General features: G+C 38.7%; 3 protein-coding genes across 3 annotated transcripts; 1 reads left to right on the top strand and 2 right to left on the bottom strand.

Annotated features, from left to right (window-relative positions):
* Positions 1–4,510: 4,510 nt before the first annotated feature.
* On the bottom strand, positions 4,511–12,682 carry LOC115676268 (uncharacterized). Its single transcript, XM_030599147.2, has 13 exons — positions 12,511–12,682; positions 12,325–12,406; positions 12,116–12,205; positions 11,764–11,841; positions 11,614–11,688; positions 10,171–10,223; positions 9,216–9,366; positions 7,283–7,393; positions 6,748–6,874; positions 6,485–6,579; positions 5,625–5,763; positions 4,937–4,989; positions 4,511–4,836 (listed from the first exon to the last, which is right to left on the bottom strand). The coding sequence occupies exons 1-13, from the start codon at positions 12,627–12,629 to the stop codon at positions 4,753–4,755; spliced, it is 1,257 nt and encodes a 418-aa protein (XP_030455007.2). The 5' UTR covers positions 12,630–12,682; the 3' UTR covers positions 4,511–4,752.
* A 2,044-nt stretch (positions 12,683–14,726) lies between these two features.
* LOC115676053 (WD repeat-containing protein WDS homolog) lies at positions 14,727–18,535 on the top strand. The gene is made up of 4 exons (XM_030598908.2): positions 14,727–15,617; positions 16,415–16,516; positions 17,268–17,903; positions 18,062–18,535. The coding sequence occupies exons 1-4, from the start codon at positions 14,973–14,975 to the stop codon at positions 18,242–18,244; spliced, it is 1,566 nt and encodes a 521-aa protein (XP_030454768.2). The 5' UTR covers positions 14,727–14,972; the 3' UTR covers positions 18,245–18,535.
* A 2,955-nt stretch (positions 18,536–21,490) lies between these two features.
* LOC115676055 (uncharacterized) lies at positions 21,491–22,160 on the bottom strand. Its single transcript, XM_030598912.2, has 2 exons — positions 22,034–22,160; positions 21,491–21,935 (listed from the first exon to the last, which is right to left on the bottom strand). The coding sequence occupies exons 1-2, from the start codon at positions 22,147–22,149 to the stop codon at positions 21,668–21,670; spliced, it is 384 nt and encodes a 127-aa protein (XP_030454772.1). The 5' UTR covers positions 22,150–22,160; the 3' UTR covers positions 21,491–21,667.

Raw genomic sequence — 22,160 nt, forward strand, 5'->3', positions numbered from 1 at the left:
AAGCATGAAGAAGATGAACAGTGAACAGATAAAAAAAAAAGAAATATCTTTGGACGATTATGCCCCTAGTTGTGTCGCCGGAATAAGATGTGCTCATTCGCCGGTGAGGATTTGGCCGGCAGACAATATTAGGCTCTTATTTGAGACTACATAATCAGTTCAGATCCTTATTTAAGACAACGTTCACTTCGGACTCTCTTTTGAGAAAACTCATCCACTTTGAGGCCTTATTTGAAATTTTCCCATTAACTTATGACTAGAGAAAAAAATTGGAGCGTCAAAATCGTTCGGTCCGCGTTGTTCATCCACACCAATAATTAGGTGTCGCTTATACTTTGTGTGAATAAGTTTGAAATAAATAAAAGGAGAGTGAGCCGTGACGAAGTCGGGATTTTAAGTGAGGGGAAACGAAATTTTAACTACAGTGTAGCTAATATTTTAGTTAATTTTCGGTACTAATGGGTACCTTAACGAAATCGACTCAATAAATTAGTAAAAAGTACAAAAAAATTCACAGAAATGAAATTGGATTTGGTGTTATATATACGAAGATTTATTGCATGTTTGGTTCATAGTAATACTTATTCCATTCTCAATCAATTTCTTATGAAATAGTTATTCATTCGCCTGAAATACCCTCGATGTGTCTACTCCCTCAAAATCAAGAATAGGTATGCCTTGAAAGGGGCCAAGGAATATCCATGCAGTTATGAGTATATTTAGTTTTATTTTCAGAAATTACATTACATTTGTATATTTAATTGAATTTAAAATTAATTAATATAACTAAGATAAGAATATTATTATGTTATGTTTGAATTATCAATTGTTTTCGATCATTATTAACCAAAACAATAAAGGATTGAATTATAATCTGTAATTAGACTATGATCTAAAATAAATATAATATATAATAGAAGATGAAGTAAACATCAATAATTAAATCGTTATATGTTTATTTATTTAATAAATTATAGCATAATTAATTATAAAAAAGAATTTAATCTAAATAATGTATCTATAATTAAATTAAGTTCATCATTAATTTTTTATTAAATCACGATCATTACATAATTGGTTTTCCCAACTTAATTATTTAGAAAAATAATGTATCACTTTATATCAAATAGTGATTAAAATTAAACCAGTATATATGTTTATATGTATATATATTTATATATCACTTTATATTTATATATTTTTGAAGCGTTAATATGTTCTAAATTTAACTACAATATGATTACGATTTTCTCTATTTGTTAATTTCGACTGCACAAGATATTTATAAATTCATTTTAAACTGAGAAACTTAATACACCGTGACAATATTTTGAGTAAATAAATGAATTATATATCGCAATTTGTGGTAACTATAAATAAAAATGTCGTAACTTATATTCTTAAATTATAATAACTTATCATCGATGATTTACTAAGATTATGAAAATAAATGGAGCCATGCTTTAATTACAATAACAAATAAAACCCATAAGGATTCATGTTGAGCATTTCGTTATTGTTCCTAAGTAATACCTCCTGCAATTCTGGTAAAGTTAAACCAAAACATGGGTGTCGAATAGGTAGATTTTTTGCCAATAGGCATGTAGCCTTGCGGGTAAAGAGATTGGGGGTGATGACGCTAGTATCACAGATACGGAGTTCGACTCTGGCGCTCTGTAAAGAAGCATAGCAAAAGTCAGAGAGAAAAGAAAGTTAGAGATAAAACAGATAAAAAAAAATAAGTAGGTATTTGTGGGATCTATATTGCGAAAACCAAAACGGAGAATATTGCTGCGCCCACTCCCACAAAGTAGACATGACATCTTTAACGTCTTCCAATCATCGATCGAATCGAACGTCACGGTAGGGGATGGGAGTAGGACACACTAACTTTTGATTGTAAGAATCCAAAAGGAAGGACCAAAGCAAACACGAAAGTCCTTGGGCCCTCTCGAGCATTTGTCACGTGTCAATTCGGGGTCAATGTAAGAGTCCCACCAATGCAGTAGAAGTACCATCAATCCATAACAAAAATCGAGTTATTCTCTTTAACGAATGCCTCCGGGGGGGCGTTTCTTAAGTGCATTTGATTTGAGCTCATTCAATTTACATGTCATTGATCGAGTATTAACAAGATAATCGGTGCATGAACAACTGTAAAATTTCCTTATACTGTTTGTCAACAACTAGCTAAGGGGACACTCACTAGCATAATCTTAATATGTTTTTTTTTTTTACGTGTAACCAGGTCAAGGTGATTTTCGGGACAGCTTTCGGACCCCCTCGATTGCTCCACACCTCTCTTAGCAACATCCAAGGCTCACGCTTCCACGTGAGTTTGGTGCATTTGGGATTTTGCTGGCGAACTCCTGTCACATGTAAACCAAACGCTTTGTTGGGAAATTTCTCGGAGATTATTCCAAGAGCATCCATGTCGAGCCTCGAGGACCACATGGAATTTCCAGCTACTTATAGACTTCATAAAGGAGGGAAGAAAAGATTGGAGGACGTCTAATTTTCTTTTTCTTTTTCTTTTTCTTTTTCTTTTTTCGGCTTTATGGGTCGATGGGTGGAACACGCTGCAAGAAGAAAGAGCAATCCTACCGGTAAATTTACGGTTCAATATCACAAAAAACCCTAAACTAGTACATCATTGATAAAATTTAATCCCAAATTAATTTTTTGACCACTAAAAACCCCAAACCGATACACCTGTGACAAATTTACCATAAATTAATTTTTTAACAATCAAAAATCATAAATTGATATATTTGTGATAAATTTATCATCATTTAGTTTCCGTTAAATTGGATTAATACCACGAAAAATCACAAACCGATACACCTGTGATAGATGGAGGATAAAACCTCGAATCGATATACCCGTCAACTATCATGTGTCATCAAATTCGGTAATTTGATAATTTAATTTAACGAAAACTAACGAATTGTAAATTTATCACGAGTATATTAATTTAAAAAATTTGATAAATATCTATTGTAATTGTAACGATTTGAATTTTCCGTAACATGAACCCTAAATTAACGAGTAGACTTTTGACTGCTTGTTCAGACTTTGCGACTTTTGGAGTCCGTCAAAACAAAAGAAAGGAAAGGAAAATTGCCGGTAGATCGCTGCGGTTCGTGCGATGCACGTAGGCTCTCCGATCCACGAAGTGCCCTGAACGGCACCTGCACGAACCACGTGGTTGCACCAGATTTCGAAGTTCGATGTCAGACAAGAGGAGAAAATGCTGGGTTGCACGAGCAAGACAGAAAGCGTTAAATCACTCGGGGAACATGGATCGTCCGCGCCCCGATTACAGCCTGGGACGCAGAACTAAACTCACGGGATTGTTTCTCAAGGTCGAGGATTTGATCGAGACGGGCCCACGGGCAAAATATGCGTTCCCCATTCTGTAGCTAGCTATCCACTCGTCAATGTTTATTCTAAATCGAAGAATCGTAGTCTTTTCTTTCGTAAACCAAACAATCAAAATGGGTGCAATGTCGTCCATCTCCTACCAACCTTCTTGACTCCGAATTACTGATTAAATGGTGAAAATGTTATTAATTTGAAATAGATTTATCATAAATATATAAATTTAAGATTTTGTGACCTAAAATCAGAGTAGGATAAATTTATCACAAATATATCAATTTAAATTTTTTGATAATCCAAAAATTAATTTCGAATAAATTTATTATAAATATGTCAGTCCATTTCCTGTAATATTCAATCGATCAAGTTAGATGCGACAAATTATGGAGCCTGATGAATATTTTTTGTCAGAGAACACGGCCCTTGCCCCCCTCAAAACGTTGAAGTGATTGGTTACACTTTCAATGGGAGAGGAAAAAGACAAAAACGTCGACCGGGGAAGTCTTTCTTTTATGGCCGACCAAGTCAATAATGTCGACGGGTGCGGGCCTCATCGCCCCGATATCGGACGAGTTGAGTGGGCAATAAAATAGCGACCAACGACTAAGTACACGACGAAGACTAGACTTGCAAGTATCGCCAACGTTTCCGAGTGGACGGACTATCCACCGGTCAGTGACAAAGCTTTGAATAAACAAACACCAAACCAACCATAACATTGGATTTTTTCCTTTCGCGGAAGATGCAGATTAATATTGTCCGAGCTTGACCCGTATGAAGAGGAAAAACATGAGCTGATACCGCTGCAGACAAGGGCAGAGAGTCTGAGAATTTGGTCGATTATTTCAGAGCTCTGAAACTTCAGAGATATCGACAGTCGTGTGTTTGGTTATCTGCCGTGACTCACGAGGGACGAAATCTCGTGCCGACTTCCTCCCTTTTCTTTTCTTTTTTTCCAACTTTGATCTTTACGTCGCACTTTTAGAGATTTAGTGTTTATATTGACGGGGCAAACAACGCCCCCACTTACCCCCTGCCTAGGGTCCAGTGTATATCCGTGTCATCCGGGTGAACTGTATTTGTCCTAACGTAATGAAACTTTCGTGTGCTTACGGCGATCCTCATCACGGACACGATGGCCCCACCTCATCGTTCGCGTTAAATAATCGGACTAGCTAGGACCGCAGGGGCCGGTAGGCAGACAAACGACATGATGCGGGAATCGACAGCAAATCGTTTAAGTACTCACCAATGGAAATAATGCATAAAAGGGGAGGAAAATCTTCGGTTCGCTAATGATTCCACCTTGTCTCTCTCGTTTGTCCTCCAGATTCGCTCTTTCGTCTGGTGCCTCTCCGCATTTGGGAGATATCAGCTCAGAAAGGGCGCTAGGCGCGGATCTGTGCAGTAAGGGAGACTCGTTCGAGCTCCCAAAGCTCGACAATTTGCAGCAGCCTGACAATTAGATGATCGAAAATTATGAAATGGACTCTCCAGCGACGAAATAAATCTTATGGAGACGTTTAGAACTCTAGTTTCGTTCATACAAACTCACCACTTGAGCAGCAAAGGGCAACAGTTTTTCTGGTGACATGTCGGCGCAGATGGCTAAAAAAAAAACATAGAAAATTATTAGCATCAATAACAGCCAAATCTGTCGGCGAATCCCTGAAGAAATATATCATCCAGACTTATGGCCATGCTAAAAGAAGTGCTAATTGACGTTTGACAAGTAGCCAAAAAACATGTGCTACAGCCAAGAAGACTGACTGGAATAAATGGTTGAACTTCTTGAATACGGCCATGTAATAAAGCTGAAAGAAACAAGTATAGAAAAATGATCCAGCATGTGAGATTAGATTGTGCTATGGGAATGGCCTGAAGAAAAGGACTAAATCCCTAATTGGGCATCATGCCCCTCACAGTTTTACGGAAATAAATAATCTGGAATGCACCATCTAATCTGTAGTTACTTGGCCTATGATCAATTGATTGAAGTCCCCGGAAAGTCAATATATCAGATAATAACGAGTGAAAAAAAATTCCGTCAAAGAATATGGCCCCAAAAAGAAAATTAAAGTGCTTTTGATGCAGTAAACAATACTGAAGTCAATAACTGAAGTCGTGCTCATACTAAACTAATCATGTAGATGGACATGTTGGTTCGTGATCACTTGATAGATTTTTGGTAGATAGCATGGAATTTATCTAAAGAAACCATTCGCAGTTGACTAAATATGTACCATATAGGGTAGCACCAATGAATGCGTCACCAGCACCAGTTGTATCAATAAGTTCTTGTGGTGGTATCTTCTCAGCTGTTCCCAAGAGTAACCTCCCATGCACAATTCCTATCCCCTCGGCTTTCAATTGTGACACCGACTGAAAAGGGAAGAGAAAGCGAGATGCCTTAGGCCCCAACCAATGTTACTATCATGTGTTTTATTAATAGAACTAATCACTGCAAAGAAGTGAGACAACAAGAGAAAAAGAAATGCTTTCAGAGCGCAAGGATTGGCCTCTCAAACAGGTTGCACTTGGGAAAAGTGACATTAAACAGCAGAAAGTTCCAACAGATGAGAATATGTATATTTTTTTTTTAGATAAGAATATACTTAACTACACAACTATTTGGTCACTGCACAAACTTCAAAAAAGAAATCATAGTCTGCAACACATTTGTTCCAAGAAAGTCATGGAGGCTAGTTATACTGATTCATCTCTATGTTTACTCAAATCAACTCTTGATAAATCAGCTCCGCCAACAACCGCTTGTCCACAATTCGCAATGGGTCCTTTCAAAACAAGTAAAAAGAGTAGAAGATATCGTGCATGCCGTACAAGCAAGGGAATATGAACTCCTCAGCTAGAAGCCCCACAAAAGGTTGAGCTGTGGGTGGCTCTGGGAACTACATAACTGACGAGGTGACTTATTATGTTGCATGGGCATTCCTTCCGAATTGTAGGCTCAGAGGTTCCACTAAAAAACTAATAACAAATTCCACGCTCCCCAAAAACTTATGTTGCTCTCGTGACTTCAACTAACTACAGCCCTAAATTTGCAATCATGACATCTATAATAGTGTTTGCAAGCATACACTACCGAGGTAACATATGTTGGAATGGTTGCAACATCATCTTTTCTCTGCTTCAGAATTTCTAGCAAGTTGTCCACATCCACTTCTTCTAGAGAATTACCTGCACTAGGGAAAAAGAAATGAATATTTTCATAGCGAACTCTTGCACTTCCGAACCATGCAATTCTTTGCTGAACTAAAGAGAGCGCTGTCCAGCTCTAGCCCTAATTTGCATAAAGATAAACACAACTGAAAGATCAAAACTTGAGCATCTGAAGTGTGAACTGACCCTCAGTGCTCCGCTCGAGCATAATGCACCCTTCACCACCCAACGTCACAATTACGAACCTCAGATTTGGTAACCTAAGCATCAAGGATACAAGAGCACTAGCAACAGATGGTGCATCTGTCCATGCCTGTTTCATAAGAAATTTTAGAATGCATATTAAACATATTGTAACATTAGCATACAAAGAAGATGCAATCACCACAATTAATAATGAAGGTTTATAATTCATATCAAACTAAATAAATTTGAAAACAAAAGATATCTTTGACTGCAACTAATGGTACTGAATGAAATTGAGAGAATTGACATGCTAATTAACATGGAATAAGGTTATATATGGAAGAAAGTTGACAAGATCAATTGTGTTTTGCCAAAATGAAAACATTATACAAGTAAAAAACTTCAGAACATGCCAACAGTTAAAAAAAGATGGCACTTGGCGGACACCATACAGACACAAATGCTTCAATGGGCATTGCAATTCTTCCTAAAGCTTTGCATAGGCAAGTAAATGCTTCATAGAAAACCAACTTGCCTGCGGAAATTTTGCAGAACATACTGCATAGTCAGCCAACTTCAAAAGGTCATCCAAACCCTCTCTTGGCCTTTCTGCATCAATCAATATAGGAATTTTCCTGCGAACAGCCTGCACTTTAAAACCCAAAATGCCAACTACTCCTCAACAAGTCACATCAAGCTTCTCTTTTTCCACTAGATGCAAAGCAAAAAAAATTGGAAATAATTGTAAATTACAATCGGTTTCAAGCAACATGCTTATTTGTGCTTTTATTGTTCACATTCAGAGACAGCAAAAGTAGTCCACAACCTAATGCTGATAAGATTCCAAAATACCTAAAGAAGATAAGACTGCCATGCTTAATTAATCATGTCGACGAAAATCACAATAACTCCTGACCTCTTGCACAGAATCTTAACGAGCTTTCAAAAGTCCCACAAGCAAGAGATACCACAACAGCGTCCAAGTGATTTGGCTTTGTCAAATTACAGATTCCAACAATTCCGTGGGATTAAGCCCAATAGCATATTATTTTGCGAGTTTCCAACATCATAACTACTCATGCTATCACCTTGCGAGAAGCTCAACATTTCTATGCACAGATGTGTGTCAGATCTAACACCTTTAAAAGGGACAAAGTCTAACAAAAGCATTAAGACGGTGAACGTAAAAGAAGGAAAAACAAAAAAAAGAAATCAAACACAACCAGAATCAAAGGAAAAAGGAAAAACGTGCTTATGCTCTACTTTAAATCGATTATTAGAAGAAGCAGAGAAGAATTTCAACCAAGATGCCACACAAAGTGCATCTGAGTCATATTATGCCTACGCGGGATTGAAGTGGATGACTGGCAGATGAATGTGAAAACAGAAGGTTCCAAGATGAGGACTATTAAAATATTGGTGCCAACAATAACAAGAGTATATATGGTTCTCTCAATACTTTTACCAATATAATCACCTATCTGCACAACTTGAGCAAACTTATGTAAATGGAAAAAAATTAGTTACATGAAATGGATAAACGGAATTTAAGAGAGAAATAAATTATTGAACAATAATAACACAGTCATAACCTCATGATATGGCAATTGCCTATACAAATTCTAAATGCTAAGAACATAACTATGTGACAACGTACTTGAACTTGGTGTTGAGCTTCAGAGAGATTCATTTGTTGAGCTACAATAATTGTCCAAAAGAAACCACTATCACACCTACTTTAAGTTGGTCTCCAAATATTGAATTCAGTTAAGGCCCATTTGAACTAAGATTTTTCACTAATATCAATTGCATAAAACTGATTAGCCGATAAGAATTTCATTATTCCATCTGCAAAATCTACTGCATCTTGTTTGGAATTACCCTAACATGTGAAAATTAAACCACAAGCAGTCACCATAGCTGTAGGCCCTTCTCCTCCTTAATCCCTACACATAGAGCTCCAAAAAGAAAAGCTTTTCCAATCCTAACAAGCATGCAACAGTCAGATGTTACTTCATAAAACATATTCATGAGCGCGATGGACTAATCATAGCTTATGTGTTCCAAAAGACAATTACCATGATAAAATAATGAGTAGATCCTGCAAAGCTGTAAATCTAAAACACCTAATATGGAACAGCTTACATCTTAATGATTCTTTTCTTTCACATTGAGCATCCAAATATTTAAAAGATAGCTGTATAGAGACATATTGACAGTTGTGACATCTTAAACCTCAGAGTTTGGACCCTATCAGGGGTCTATAGGCCAACTCATTCCCTGTAGACCAATAAAGAATGTGTAATTGAGTACAGACAATAAGTGCACAATATATCCAATTGTTATGCAGTTATCCCTAATTAAGCTTTCAGGGGACTCGCAGGACAAATAGATTAATCCCACAGCAATAATTGTTTAAAACAAAAAAGAATAGCCTCCGGCATTAAAAGAAATGCTTGATGCATTACCTCTTGTGCAACAACTAAAGCAGTTTCATACAACCTCCCATCAAAGTAGACAATCCTTGCTCCATCAATTGCAGATAGCAAGTTTGTTTGTGAAAGGTCATGCGGCGCCATGGGTGGGTACCCAGGGGTATGTATACATGTACGAGTTTTCCTGCAAGAACATGTGAGAACTACTATTAGTCTAGGGTGTTTTTGCTGATCTAAGCAACTTTAGGTATACGACAAATCCAATCGTACAAAATACAGTTTTTTGGTGACTCTCTCTCTCTCTCCCAAAATCTGAAAGTGGCTGTGCACGTGCGTGTATTTTTGCTGCCATGGCAGTGGAGTAATAAAATGAACGTGCCCAGTATACTTTGAGCTATAACGAACTTCCACAGAATCTCATTAGGCCATAAGTTGTCCATCCTGAAATATCAGTAAATGGCTTCAATTGGCTAGGTTATTACAAAAAAATGAGCATCAGTGCAACTTGTTCTCTACCTCTCGACTCTTCATATTGGATTAAGAGAAGATTATTTTACTATTAGTCATATGACAGCTAATAAAAAGATATCACAAGAAATGGACCATAAATGCAATGCATCTTACATATCTAAATTCCCTTCAATAATGTACACAGCAAATCGGTGTGAGTGTGAGGAGTAGAGAAACATGGCCATTGTTTCTGCATTTTTTGGGCAATAAAGGATTATTTATCTCTTGACAATCCTGCCCTTATTAAAAAGAGATCCCAGCTTAAGTTTGTCCCTACCTGTAATTAAGTTATGAAGACCAGGCTTAGTCAACAAGGGTAAATAATCCAACTGCTCTTGAACCTAGAAATCTGCTAGCACTTTAGATTCATTTCCAATTTATTATTGTCTTTAAAGCTTACTTGTGGTAATTGAACCTCAAATTTGAGCCCGAAAAGGAGGGGGGGGGGTGTTCGTAGCATTAAAATGAAGATTCTCACGTTTGTTCATCAACAATGACGTATGTGAATGGTGAATTACCCTCCTTGGAAACCTGAAACAAAAACACAAAGTAAGTCAAAGCAACAATAAGGTTCTCAAAGCCATGGAAGATTACTCTTCCTCAAGCTGTTCTGTTTGTACTGAATGAGATATACTCGAATTTCTAGCTAACACAGAAAGAACAATTATTAACTAGCTGATGAATAAAAAAAAAGAATTAATAATAATATGACATACGATCAAGGCAGGATCCTAAGACCGTGGCAGACTAACAACCCGAGCAACAGAGTAACTGCTGCAACTCTTGAGGAGAACTCAGAGAAGTAATTAGGAAACTGACGATGTGAGATTCAACAAGCAAGTGGCATTTAATATTTAGTTGGAAAAAGGGCAAAACCATAGAGTGTACTGCAAATAACTTGTCATTTGAGTATTTCAGAAGAATCTCTCTTCAGGTGCATCATCTACAAGCATACATGAAATACATAGAGAGATGAGAAGGAATGGAGGATCATTAGCCAAATTATTAAATTATCGCAAAGAAAAGTTAAGCATAGTTGGAAGTTGAAATGACAACAGAAGAGAACAAGAACCAACGGTTGGCATTTATATGATAAATTAAAGCTGCTCCACACTTATGTCGATATCTCAGGCTTTTCTGTGATTTCCACCATTGTTTCATACAAAGTTTTTGGATAATAAACCAATGGATACCATAGAAAAATTGTCAGCTTCGGTGAAGGGGATGATTTTGAGAAATATCAAACTAATGTGACCTTGTACCACAAATGTAAGAACTTCTCACAACAAAATCAAGCAGGCATATCACGCATAGCACTTTGCAGCAAAAATGTTCCTCATCCCGCAAAATATTTCCCATCTTGACCATAAGAAGTGATCTATCCACCTTAAGGTAATCAAGAATTGCCACATTGCAGATATTAACAAAGTTAAAGTTTCTTATGGACTTTCAAAAGTGCTTGGGAAATAATTGGAAATTTATAGTAAAGCTGAAATTATGATTGCAAAGAAGAGCAACAGTATCAACACTTCCAATACTCCAATGCTAAATGTTTAGAATCACCCAGAGGTTTTGATGTCTAGAAAGGTGTACTATATTATGGGAAGTGTCTTGAAGGTGGTTTATAAACAGTTGGATCAGTTCATCAGAATCAAGGAAACAAGAAGCATTCGAAAGATCCAAAACTTTCTGATATTAATGAAAAGAACTTTTAAATCGCAAAACGAACAACTCGAAGGATTGAACAAGTGCCTTTTAACATGTACAAGTGAATGACACGTATCATTTGTGCCTCTGCATTATTTAATTATTAGAATGATAAATGAATGAGATGTCGACACGTTACTTTATCAAAGACAATGACATCACAGACTAATTTTTGCAGGCCAATTTATCAATTGAAATGACAATCGGAGCTCACCACCAAAAAGGAAGTATCAACTCCATCAGCCTCCAGCTCTTCCAATATACCCTTGCCTTGGGCATCATCGGCAACCTAATGATTGTCACGTATTGTAGAAACTCCACAACACAAAAGCAATATAAATCTGCAAAGAGATGTTTTTACAACCTTCGAAATTAGCCTCGGATTCAAGCCCAAACGTGCAGCGCAAGTCAAAGCATTGCCAGCATTCCCACCGCCTTGAACCTAAGCAAGGTGCACCCACCAGATTTCAAAATCGCAATCTAACAAAAGCAACGGCACTATCGAAACCTTGTAAGCGCAATCGTCCATCTACAATGCACACAAACCTCAAGGCAACTAATAACAAGCAGGCAAACGAGACCGTTGAGCAAACTCGGCGGCGATCACCAGAAACTAGGATGCTCGGCAGACTCGAATGCAACAAGCAGCTAAAGTAGTAGAGAACAAAGATGAGGAAGAGGAAGTCGATCTGAGGGGGCGGGGAACGAGCAAGGACCTTCAAGCTGGTGCTCCTGATCTTGTCGTCGGGCTTGGGGTAAGAGGCCACCGCCGCCAGGAAATCCACGGACACCGATCCGCAACCTAGCTGCAGTTTTTTTCCAACAGATAGCGGCGTCACTTCATCTGACGCCCCGGAACTCGTCGAGAAAAGAAGCGACGGGCGAGCCGTCGCGAAGTTCGCGCGGGAGGAAGAGGAGGACGGACCACGACGCGGCGGTCGGGAACGGGGGGAGGAGGAGGAGGAGGGGAGCGATCGGAGGACATCGTGGCGGAGCTCCTCCAGCTCCTGCAGCCGGAAAAGAAATCGACGGTGCGCGAGTCAGACTGGAAAGCGCGCATCGGCGACTGTAGACGAGAGAGAGCGAGAGAGAGAGTGTGTGGAAGGAGGACCTGGTGGAGAAGCTGAAGCGCGTCTGCTTGCTGTAAGGCGGCGGCGGCGACGGAGGCGGCGGCGGCGGAGAGGCGGCGGCGAGAGCGGAGGAGATGGCGTTGGGACAGGAGGAGGTCATCTTCTCTCCGACGGTGCTGGGCGTGGAGAAGGATTGTACTGGCTAGACGAGCGCAACGGAATGCTCTCCTCTCCTCTCACTTGGTGAGCTTAATGCTTTCGGTTCACGCCACTGTTTCCTTTTCTTCTTTTTTTCTTCTTTTCCTTCCCTTATTTTAATTCATTTTCTGATAAAAATCGAAGGAGAAAAATACGTGTGAAGAACTATTTACGCCGACAAGGTTCTTTATCTTTGTTAAAAAAGAAGAAGACAAGGTTATCTATCTATTTCCCTGCCTAAATTCTTCTTCTTCTTTTTTTTTTATCGAAATCCTATCTAAATTCAAAAGGGTTAATAACGCGAAAAACTTCTGACCGGTACGCATGCGACAAATTTACTTTAAACTTAAAAATCCTAAACCGATATACCTGTGATAAATTTACTTTCCGTTAGCTTCCTTCGAATTTTATCGTTAAATTTGCTGACGTGGATAATGTATCCACATGAAAATTCATGGGATTAATGCCACGAAAAATCTCATACTAGTACAGTCAATTTTATCACAGGTATACTGGTTAGTGATATTAACCTTATGGATTTCCTGTGGATTTGCCACGTATCATTCCATATCACCATGTGTCATCCACGTCAGCAAATTTAACGATAAAATTCGATAGAAACTAATAGAGAGTAAATTTGTCACAAGTATACTAGTTTTGGATTTTTTGTAGTAAAAAACTTAGTTTAGAGTAAATTTATTACGTATGTACTAGTTTAAAATTTTTCGTGGTATTAATTAAATTCAAACAGTTATTTGAGTTTGTAGAAATTATAAAAAAATAATAATAATGTAAATTCGCATGTCCACATTTATATGTGACAAAGGACCTCGGTACTTCAGATTAAGAAAAAAAAAATCTAAAACGCACGCGCCACAAAATTTGCAAAGAGGAAGAAAGTCAAATGCAAAGGCCGCTCTAGACAGCATTGTAAATCTGCAACCATAAAGTTTCCTCGATGATAGATAGAGATGAGCACGAAACAACCTCGTCTTTACATAAGAACTGCACTTCGAACCCCCTCCAGATATTAACGAAGTTTGTTGGGTGTGTTAAGGGGCTTCTGGTTAGGAATCAGGGATCGCGCGTTCGAATCCCACAAATTGTACGCAAATCCGTTTTGTGATTAGAGACACGTACCAAGTACAAGGCCCGAATCTAACCGGTCCACGCGCTTCGCGCCCTAGAGAACTACACCACCGTTATAATCCAATCCAATTTGGGAAGCTACAAAAATAATCTCTTGATAATTACTCCCGCTTACAATTCTTGTTCCATAACTTATAATAAAAAAAATTACATTAAAAAAAAATTCTACGTGTCGATATATTTTAAGAAAGTTTTTTTTTTATCAACCATCCTGATTTAAATTTAAAAATAATTTCAAAGTGCTAAATTCACGAATCAAACTGATCACAAAAAAAAGGAGTCAAAACATATCCACTAGAGCTCGGGCCCACAAACATTGGCAAAAAAGTGAGATTACAAGAGGGACCAATTTAAAGCCTCGCAAGGGCGGGGGCCGAACGGTAATTTCGACTAGCAGTCAGCCAGGTGATCAACGAAACGAAACAGCGCGCGACGCCGTCGTTTTAAGGCAAATCGCGAGAAAAATTTATTATTAGAGTGAAATCGACGGGGTTTTCGCATCCAATTCATCCCAAAGCTTTACTCCTCCAAGCAAACTTCCCTTTCCCCCCTTCCTTCCTTCCTTCAAATCGCCATTTCTCCACGATCCTCTGCGAATTCCCCAGAGAGAAGCCGCGAGCTTTCCGTCCTTCGTCTTCGGGTCAGTCCTCTCTGGCTCTCCTAATCCTTCTTTTGTGGTGGGTCGTCTCCTTCTTTCCGTTTTTTGATCGCCTCCTCGCGTGCGGGTATGGTGAATTCGTGGGATTTGCCGATGTGGGTGCCCCTAAAATTTCGAAACTTGGTCTCGTTTTCGGCCTTTTGATGCTTCATTTCTGGTTGCCTCCAGTTGGTTTTCCGGGCGGTTATGGATGGTGGAGCCTCTGGGCATATTAAAGCTGTAGCCTGTGTGTTGAAGATGTCCGTGGTTATATCTTAGTCTTTGTTGGAGAAATTGTCTTTGCAAAATAGGATAGCAAGTGTTGGGCTTTGTGAGATTTGGGCTGTTGGACTGATTCGCGGGTTTCGACTGATTGGCTCTATATGGAAAGAGGTGGTGCTAGTGAAAGCTCTTTTGGAATGTCTTCAAAATGATGGCCACCGAAAAATCCAACTTCGACTGTGCAAGGTACGAGAACCGGCTACAGTGATATAAAAGTCTCGGGAGATTTAATATGATATGGAGGATAATCTAACGGTGTTGGGTGCGGAAGGGATTATAAGGAAGGTTGAGTTTGTGAGGATCATGATTCAATGCCTATATTCCTTGGGCTACTCAAAGTCTGCTTATTGTTTGGAAATCGAATCCGGGATAAGGTGCAGATCTGCGGAATTCGAATTGCTTGAATCGCAAACTCTCAATGGTAGTTGGGATGATTGTATAAGTACGCTTAACTCGCTTGAGGATTTGACCGATGGCACGAGGGCGTCGGCTTTGTTTTTGGTGTATAAACAGTACGTCATGGAGTTTCTGAAACAGGGGAATGATTCTTTGGCTCTCGGCATATTGCGGAAAGAGATTTCGACTTCAGGGCTTGATAGAGGAAAAGTTCAGAAACTCGCGAGCAGTATCCTTTCTTTAAAGGAAATCAAGTTGTGTAGTATGAATGACAGAGCTCACGAGCCTCGGAAGAATTTATTGATGGAGCTGGAAAATTTGCTCCCACCGCCATATATATTGCCAGAAAGACGGTTGGAGAACCTGGTTGAAGCTGCTGTTACATCCCAAATTGACCGTTGCATGTGCCACAATTCAGTAGATGCAGTTTCCCTCTATGAGGACCACTGCTGCAATGGGGATCAGTTGCCAACCGTGACCATTCAGGTAACCATTGCTAGTGTGTTATCGAGCACATGTTTGTTTCATTACAGCTTTGGAGTCTACAGCTGATGAATGAATTCTATCACATTGGATTGGTGGCCATCCTTTATATTTTAGAGTGACACTGTTATCTTTGAATAAAAATTTTATTATGCGAGACTTCACTTATTATCCTCATTAAATCCTTGTCCTGCCTCGTTGGAACTTGGAAGAACTTTAATATGAGGAAATGCAAGGCTTGAATCAACTGGAAGTGAAGCCCCAGTGATTTTACTGAAAATTTATTCCGTGTAGTTGCAAGTCCATGCGTAGCATAAGTAGGTTACTAGTGCAAAAAAAACTTAAAAGATCGAAATTTAATGTCCTTATTTATTTATCCTCACGTTGAATCAGCATTCAAGCATTTTATTGGATTGCATATTTTCACTTAGTTATGTGCTTGTGCATGCGCATATGTGTTAGTGTTCAGTTTCTACCTGTACTGGTGAAAAAAAGTTGAAAGAACCGGTTACTTGTCGTGCGCAATATGGCCTACCTACACAGGTAATTCATCTGCCAGGATTTTCGCTTACTTCTGTAAAGCTTGTCGGTTTCTGATCACCGAATTGGATACTTAACCCTGAAAGATGTCAATTTCGGTCATGTTAACAATTAGTGGAACCTGAAGTGGGGATTGTAGGCATCGAGAAAATAAATAAACCTGAAATAATTTCAAGTGCAGTCTCTTGCTTCATTTTGGTCTTTTTGGCCTGCATGTTTAGCTTGCTACTTTATTGAATTACATTGTGTTGCCATTGCAGATTTTGACTGACCACAAAAATGAAGTATGGTTTGTACAATTTTCTCATGATGGAGAATACTTGGCCTCTTCATCGAGTGACTGCATGGCTATCATATGGAAGGTGGTTTCTAGATTGTATACTGGAGTGCTTACAATAGAGTGTATCAATTACTTACTATTGTCAATTGCGCTGTTTAAGCAGTCGAGGAAGCGGGATAATATTTAGTATGTCATTCTGCGGTCTAACGCTACTTTTGTATTTAGAGATATTTTGGTGATGTTTTTTGCCCTGCAAAAGGGAACCATTTTCTAGGCAACAATGCTCATCGAGTCCGATAAACATAGTATATTGAGAGCAGTTTTCCACAATTGGTGTTCCTTTGGAAATTTCTTTTATTTGTTCTACGAATTATGAATGAATTGCAAGTTTGAGTTGCATACGCTTGTTATAGCCAGATCATGAGGTGTGATGACATGGTCTTTCTGATGAACATAATATGGACATTTCACTTTTCTGCTGAGCTAGTCCAGTTTGAAGCTTTCGTATATATCCACTGCTTTTGTTTCTCCTTTTTTAAAGAGGAAGGATTTATTGTTTTTTGTGTACTTGTCCATTTATGAAAATTTTCCACATAAAAAGGAGAGAGGGAAGCTTTTTATTATTTTTTTTTTTTTTTGGGGGGGGGGGGGGGGGGGGGTGACTGGTGAGGAGATGTTTCAGAGCTTTTTGTATTAAAGCTCGTTTGCATTCTTCATTTTTTTGTGGAAATCTTGTTTAGATAAATAGTTAACATTTCAAGGCCGGCCTTTTAGTTATGTATGCAAGCGATGAATTGCAAGAGAATGTGGCTGATTTTTGTTCACGGTGATAGGTGCTTGAAGATGGTAAAGTAGCGCTGAAGCACATCTTACAAAGCCACAAAAACCCTGTATCTTTTGTAGCATGGAGTCCCGATGACACGAAGTTGCTCACTTGTGGGAATGCAGAAGTTGTCAAGCTATGGGACGTGGAAACAGGTACATGCAAGCGTACATTTGGAGATCATGACTTCATTGTGAGCTCATGTGCTTGGTTTCCCGACTCAAAACGACTTGTCTGTGGCAGTTCCCACTCGGAAAAGGGCATTTGCATGTGGGACTGCGATGGGACTGAGATAAAAGCATGGAGAGGGACGAGGATGCCCAAGATTTTAGACCTTGCCGTCACACCAGACGGAGTAAATCTTATTAGTGTTTTCTCAGACAAAGATATCCGGATATTGAACCTAGTGACGAATGCGGAGCGAGTCATATCGGAGGAGCATCCTATTACATCACTTTCTATATCAGGGGATAGCGAGTTCTTTATCGTCAACCTAAACAGCCAGGAGATTCACATGTGGGATGTTGCTGGGAAATTCGAGAAAGCAGCGAGGTATTTAGGCCACAAGCAGGACAAGTACGTGATACGCTCCTGTTTCGGTGGGTTGAACAGCAGATTTATTGCCAGCGGCAGTGAGGATGCACAGGTATGCTTCTTGTTTCGGCAAATCCATTATCCGCTCCACTTCAATAGCTCATAATCTGCATGTCACTGGTGTTGTAACGGACTATGGACGAGGACATACCATTTTGATGCTATATGTGTTCAAAGGACAATTCGAATAACTTTTCGAAATCTTGGCAGGTCTACATATGGAACCAACGGAGTCCTCAGCCGATAGAGATTCTGTCTGGCCACAAAAAGACCGTGAATAGCGTGAGCTGGAATCCTAGGAGGCCTCAAATGCTGGCGTCGGCTAGCGATGATCAGACGATTCGTGTATGGGCTCCATCTGGATCCAAGAAGACACCGCGCTCGACAGCTTGATAAAGTGAGAAGACAGTAAATTTTGAACCCACTTGTACATAGCTGTTGTTCCTTCGATTTTATTCATCTGTAAAATTTCCACAGCATCTTCCACGCATCTCTCTGAAAAAAATTTTGGCGAACGTTTATTTGTGCAGTGTTCTTGTATCATTCCTTCATTTGTTCTCTGATGAGATGGTTGGAGCCGAATAAATGCAATCTTCCATGTTCCATTGCAACATTGTAAACGCTATCTGTTGCTTGTCGGGACAGCTGCTCTTGTAGCTTTAGAATGTGATATCTCCCTAACAACATGAAGTCAATTTTCAGACATACAATGTCGAAATTGTAGTTATTTTTGCTATGATTAGAGAAGTGCCAAAAAAAAAAAAACATAACAAAAGGTAAAGAAAATAAATCATAAAATTAATAATTTGAACATAGGAAAATGTAGGATTTTTTTACCACGATATTTAAGTGATTAATTATTGAAATAAATAAATTAATTAGCTCTAGCAAACCGTAATCTCTCTGTCGGCAAGCCCCCTCTCCCAAAAGAAAAAACCCTCTCTCAAAGAAACTTCACCTATAGGCTGTAAGCTTCAATTTCTGAAGTCGAGAGCTTGCTTGGCTTTGCTTTACTTTTCTAAGCCTTGATTTCCTTTTTTTTCCTCTCTCGATCTAATCTGAGTCTTTTTTCGCTCGTTGTTATTGTTTTTCTTCACTTGTCGTGATGAATAAATATGCTTGCAATTGAAAATTTTGTGAGAACGCTGTCACCAGTCCAACTAGCAAGGTGCCCGAGACATGGTTTATGACTTCTTCAAGATTCGGCAGAAACTCTCTTCTCCCAATTTAGATGTAGATCTAAACTTGGGAGCTTTTCTCTCTTGATCTAAATCTAGAACTTGGAGTTTTTTTAAAGCTTTTCTCGTGTTTCCCGTACTAATCAAATCTAATGAACTTAAAGTAGAAATATAACTGATGAATAGATTAACTCAATTTAAATAATATAATATGTTAAAGTGGAAGGATCACATTAGCAAATTATTAAAAGGGTTGGAACTAAATTGACCAAATTGTAAGATTTTAATATCCGTAAAATAGATCTATGGCTTAATTATTTCCTAATATTGGCACACCAATTTCCTTTTTTGTGGATGTTACTCTCCAATCTTCAAAATGTGCCTGCACAATAATCCAACCAGCTAATCACCCATCGATCTTATCTTCAATTTGCGCGGGACACCCAATAAAATCCCTGGCCCATTTTCTTGGGTGACCACGAATCGCCAATCTCCCCCTATTCGAAGGTATCATCAGTAGCCTTCCCAAATTTTGATTTTTCTAGATTAATGATGGGATTTGTCAACCATCCTACGAAAAAAGTCCTACTTGATGAGGCCCTCCAATCACTCGCTTGAAGTGTCAATCAATATCGTCGGTGTGATTTAGGAGCGACGCTTTAGGAATATCTAGTAGCTACTTCCAAAAGAAAACTTAAAAAATCTTCATTAAGGGCGTGTAATCTAATTTGCACGAATTAATTACCTCAACCAAAAGATATACCTTTTCGTCCAATCCACCTTTTTTTTTTGGAATAACTATTCACCACCATCACATGGTTATCGAAGAACAATTTTATCATGATTTTGAAGTTGTAAACCTAATTACCACCTGGCTGAAAATAGTGTTTATATTGTTTAATGGATTTATGATTTTTTAAGAATGATTATGAGAAGAAAAAACGGAAATCTTGTACTCTAAAAGAAAGGAAAATAGTGGATTCGACAAATTTAGAAACTGATCGACTCAAGCTACTTAAAAGTTCGAAGAAGTTCAAGATCTCGAGATGGGTTAGATGTGATTGGATTGGTTTGTGATTAAGCAAAAGGTTTGTGTTTGCTTGCAAGCCTCGTTACAGATTAATCGATTCTCCACACTAATTGGTGTGAACAACCTCAGGTTTGAGCCATTCTCTTGTATTCCGGTTTGCATCTTACCTCATCGATAAAGTTAACGAGATACTTCATAGGATCGAGTTTATCTATCTAAGATGGAATCTAATGTCATCGTCGCAATATGTGCACACGAGAAGAGAGAGATGTCGCATAGCTCTAAGTCTAGATAAGGTTAAATTACAAGAAAACATATTTTAACTCGTTTTGACCGCTATATTTTTCCATGAAAGCCATAATTTCCTCCGGTACTGATGGTCAAAGATTTCCTCTAATCACTCATTCTGATTGATGACTTATGAATACGGATATCAATTACATTTAATTTTAATTATATTTACATAAGATGGAGAAAAGTGTAACCATTTCATGTTTTTTAGTTTTGTTTACCATATGAGAAGCATGTATTTTGGTCTAGTAAATTAGCACGGTCACAATAGTTCATGGCCTCCCGGAAAAAAAAGAAGAAAAAAAAGAAGAAGACATAACAATTAGATGCTTGGTCCTTCCGCATTAGAAAGACGAAGGTACTCGATGCACTGGCTCGTACCGCTAGGTGCTTCATGCAATTTTTACCAGGTACACAATGTAATCTATCGGAATTTATCGTATTTCATCTATTAAGATTCATATTGAAAATCATTTTCATTTAAAGGTGCGTTTGTTACATGAAAAACTCAAAATTTAAATGATTAATTATACCACTCAGAAAATTTATCACAGAGAATATTTTCATTACTAACAATAAATTATACTTAATTATTTTCACGGGTGATAAAAATATTTATTATCTATTTATTTTTTTTAAGTGATATAAGCGATAATTCTATTTTTCGGAAATAAACGGACCCTAATCTTTGAATTAAAATTTTTGCTGTCGCCCATCGAATAGGCAGTTGCCACGTAGCGTGAAACAGAGAGAGAGAGAGAGAGAGAGAGAGAGATGTTCTATCTTTTGCACCGTGCACTTTTGGAAGGAGGGTGGAGACAAAAAACGGCCGTCCAAGGCGCATCCTAACCCAAAAAGGGCAGGTGGAATCCCATCCAGAGAGATTTAAGAAAAGAAGAAACAAAAAAACAACACCATGGAAAAAATATCTAGGGGGGGGATGACCAGTCAAAGGGAGCATTAATAAAAGCACATTTCAAAGCACCAACCCACCCCCCTAAGCAGATTAGTTTGAATGGGACCTGCATTGACTGTTATCTTTTCTTTGACCACTGGCCAAAAAGATCTTTCCCTGATCACCCCACCACAGCCTTTCAGAACCAAAAACAAATGGAAGACTGCCAGAGAGAGAGAGATGGACAAATTCTAATTGAAAGAATTATGATTCGATGTGAAGAGATCAAGTCACAAGTGAGAGGGAGCCATTGATCAGAGATACAGTACAAGAGCTAGCTAGCATGTGGAGATTGACAATACAGAAACTGCAAAACTGGAAAGAAGAAAGAAGAAGAAGAAGAAGAAATGAAAGGTGGAATACTAAGAAGAAGAGGAGGACTCGAACTTGTAGTATTTATCGACAGCAACAGAGACATCCCAGGTGCAGCTGAGTCCCTTTGGGATGATCACGAGATCTCCAGCACCAAACTCCACAAATTGGTCTTCTGATGATGATGATGAGGAGGAGGAGGAGGAGGAGGAGGAGGAAGATGACCCTCTTGGATAGACCTTCACTTTGCCCTTCACCAAGTAACACGTCTCCTCGGCATCAAACTTCAGCTGATATTTCCCTGGTGGACAACCCCACCTAAACAAACCAAGTGCCCACAGAAAAGAAATTCAGGTTCTTGTCGCGATTAAGGCGAGAGAGAGAGAGAGAGAGAGAGAGAGAGAGAAGGGTTTTACTTGGGCCAACACTTGATGTTCAATTCAGACAATTTGGACTCCGGGGGGTTTCTTTCAACCAGGATTCTCAGGTTGTTTGCTGAGGAGGAGGAGGGGTTTGAAGCACTTGAAGCCATATAGGAGTTGT

Source organism: Syzygium oleosum, unplaced genomic scaffold, assembly GCF_021117445.2.
Source record: "Syzygium oleosum isolate NSW1041296 unplaced genomic scaffold, Sole_v2.1 Sole_v2.01, whole genome shotgun sequence".
Lineage (NCBI taxonomy): Eukaryota > Viridiplantae > Streptophyta > Magnoliopsida > Myrtales > Myrtaceae > Syzygium > Syzygium oleosum.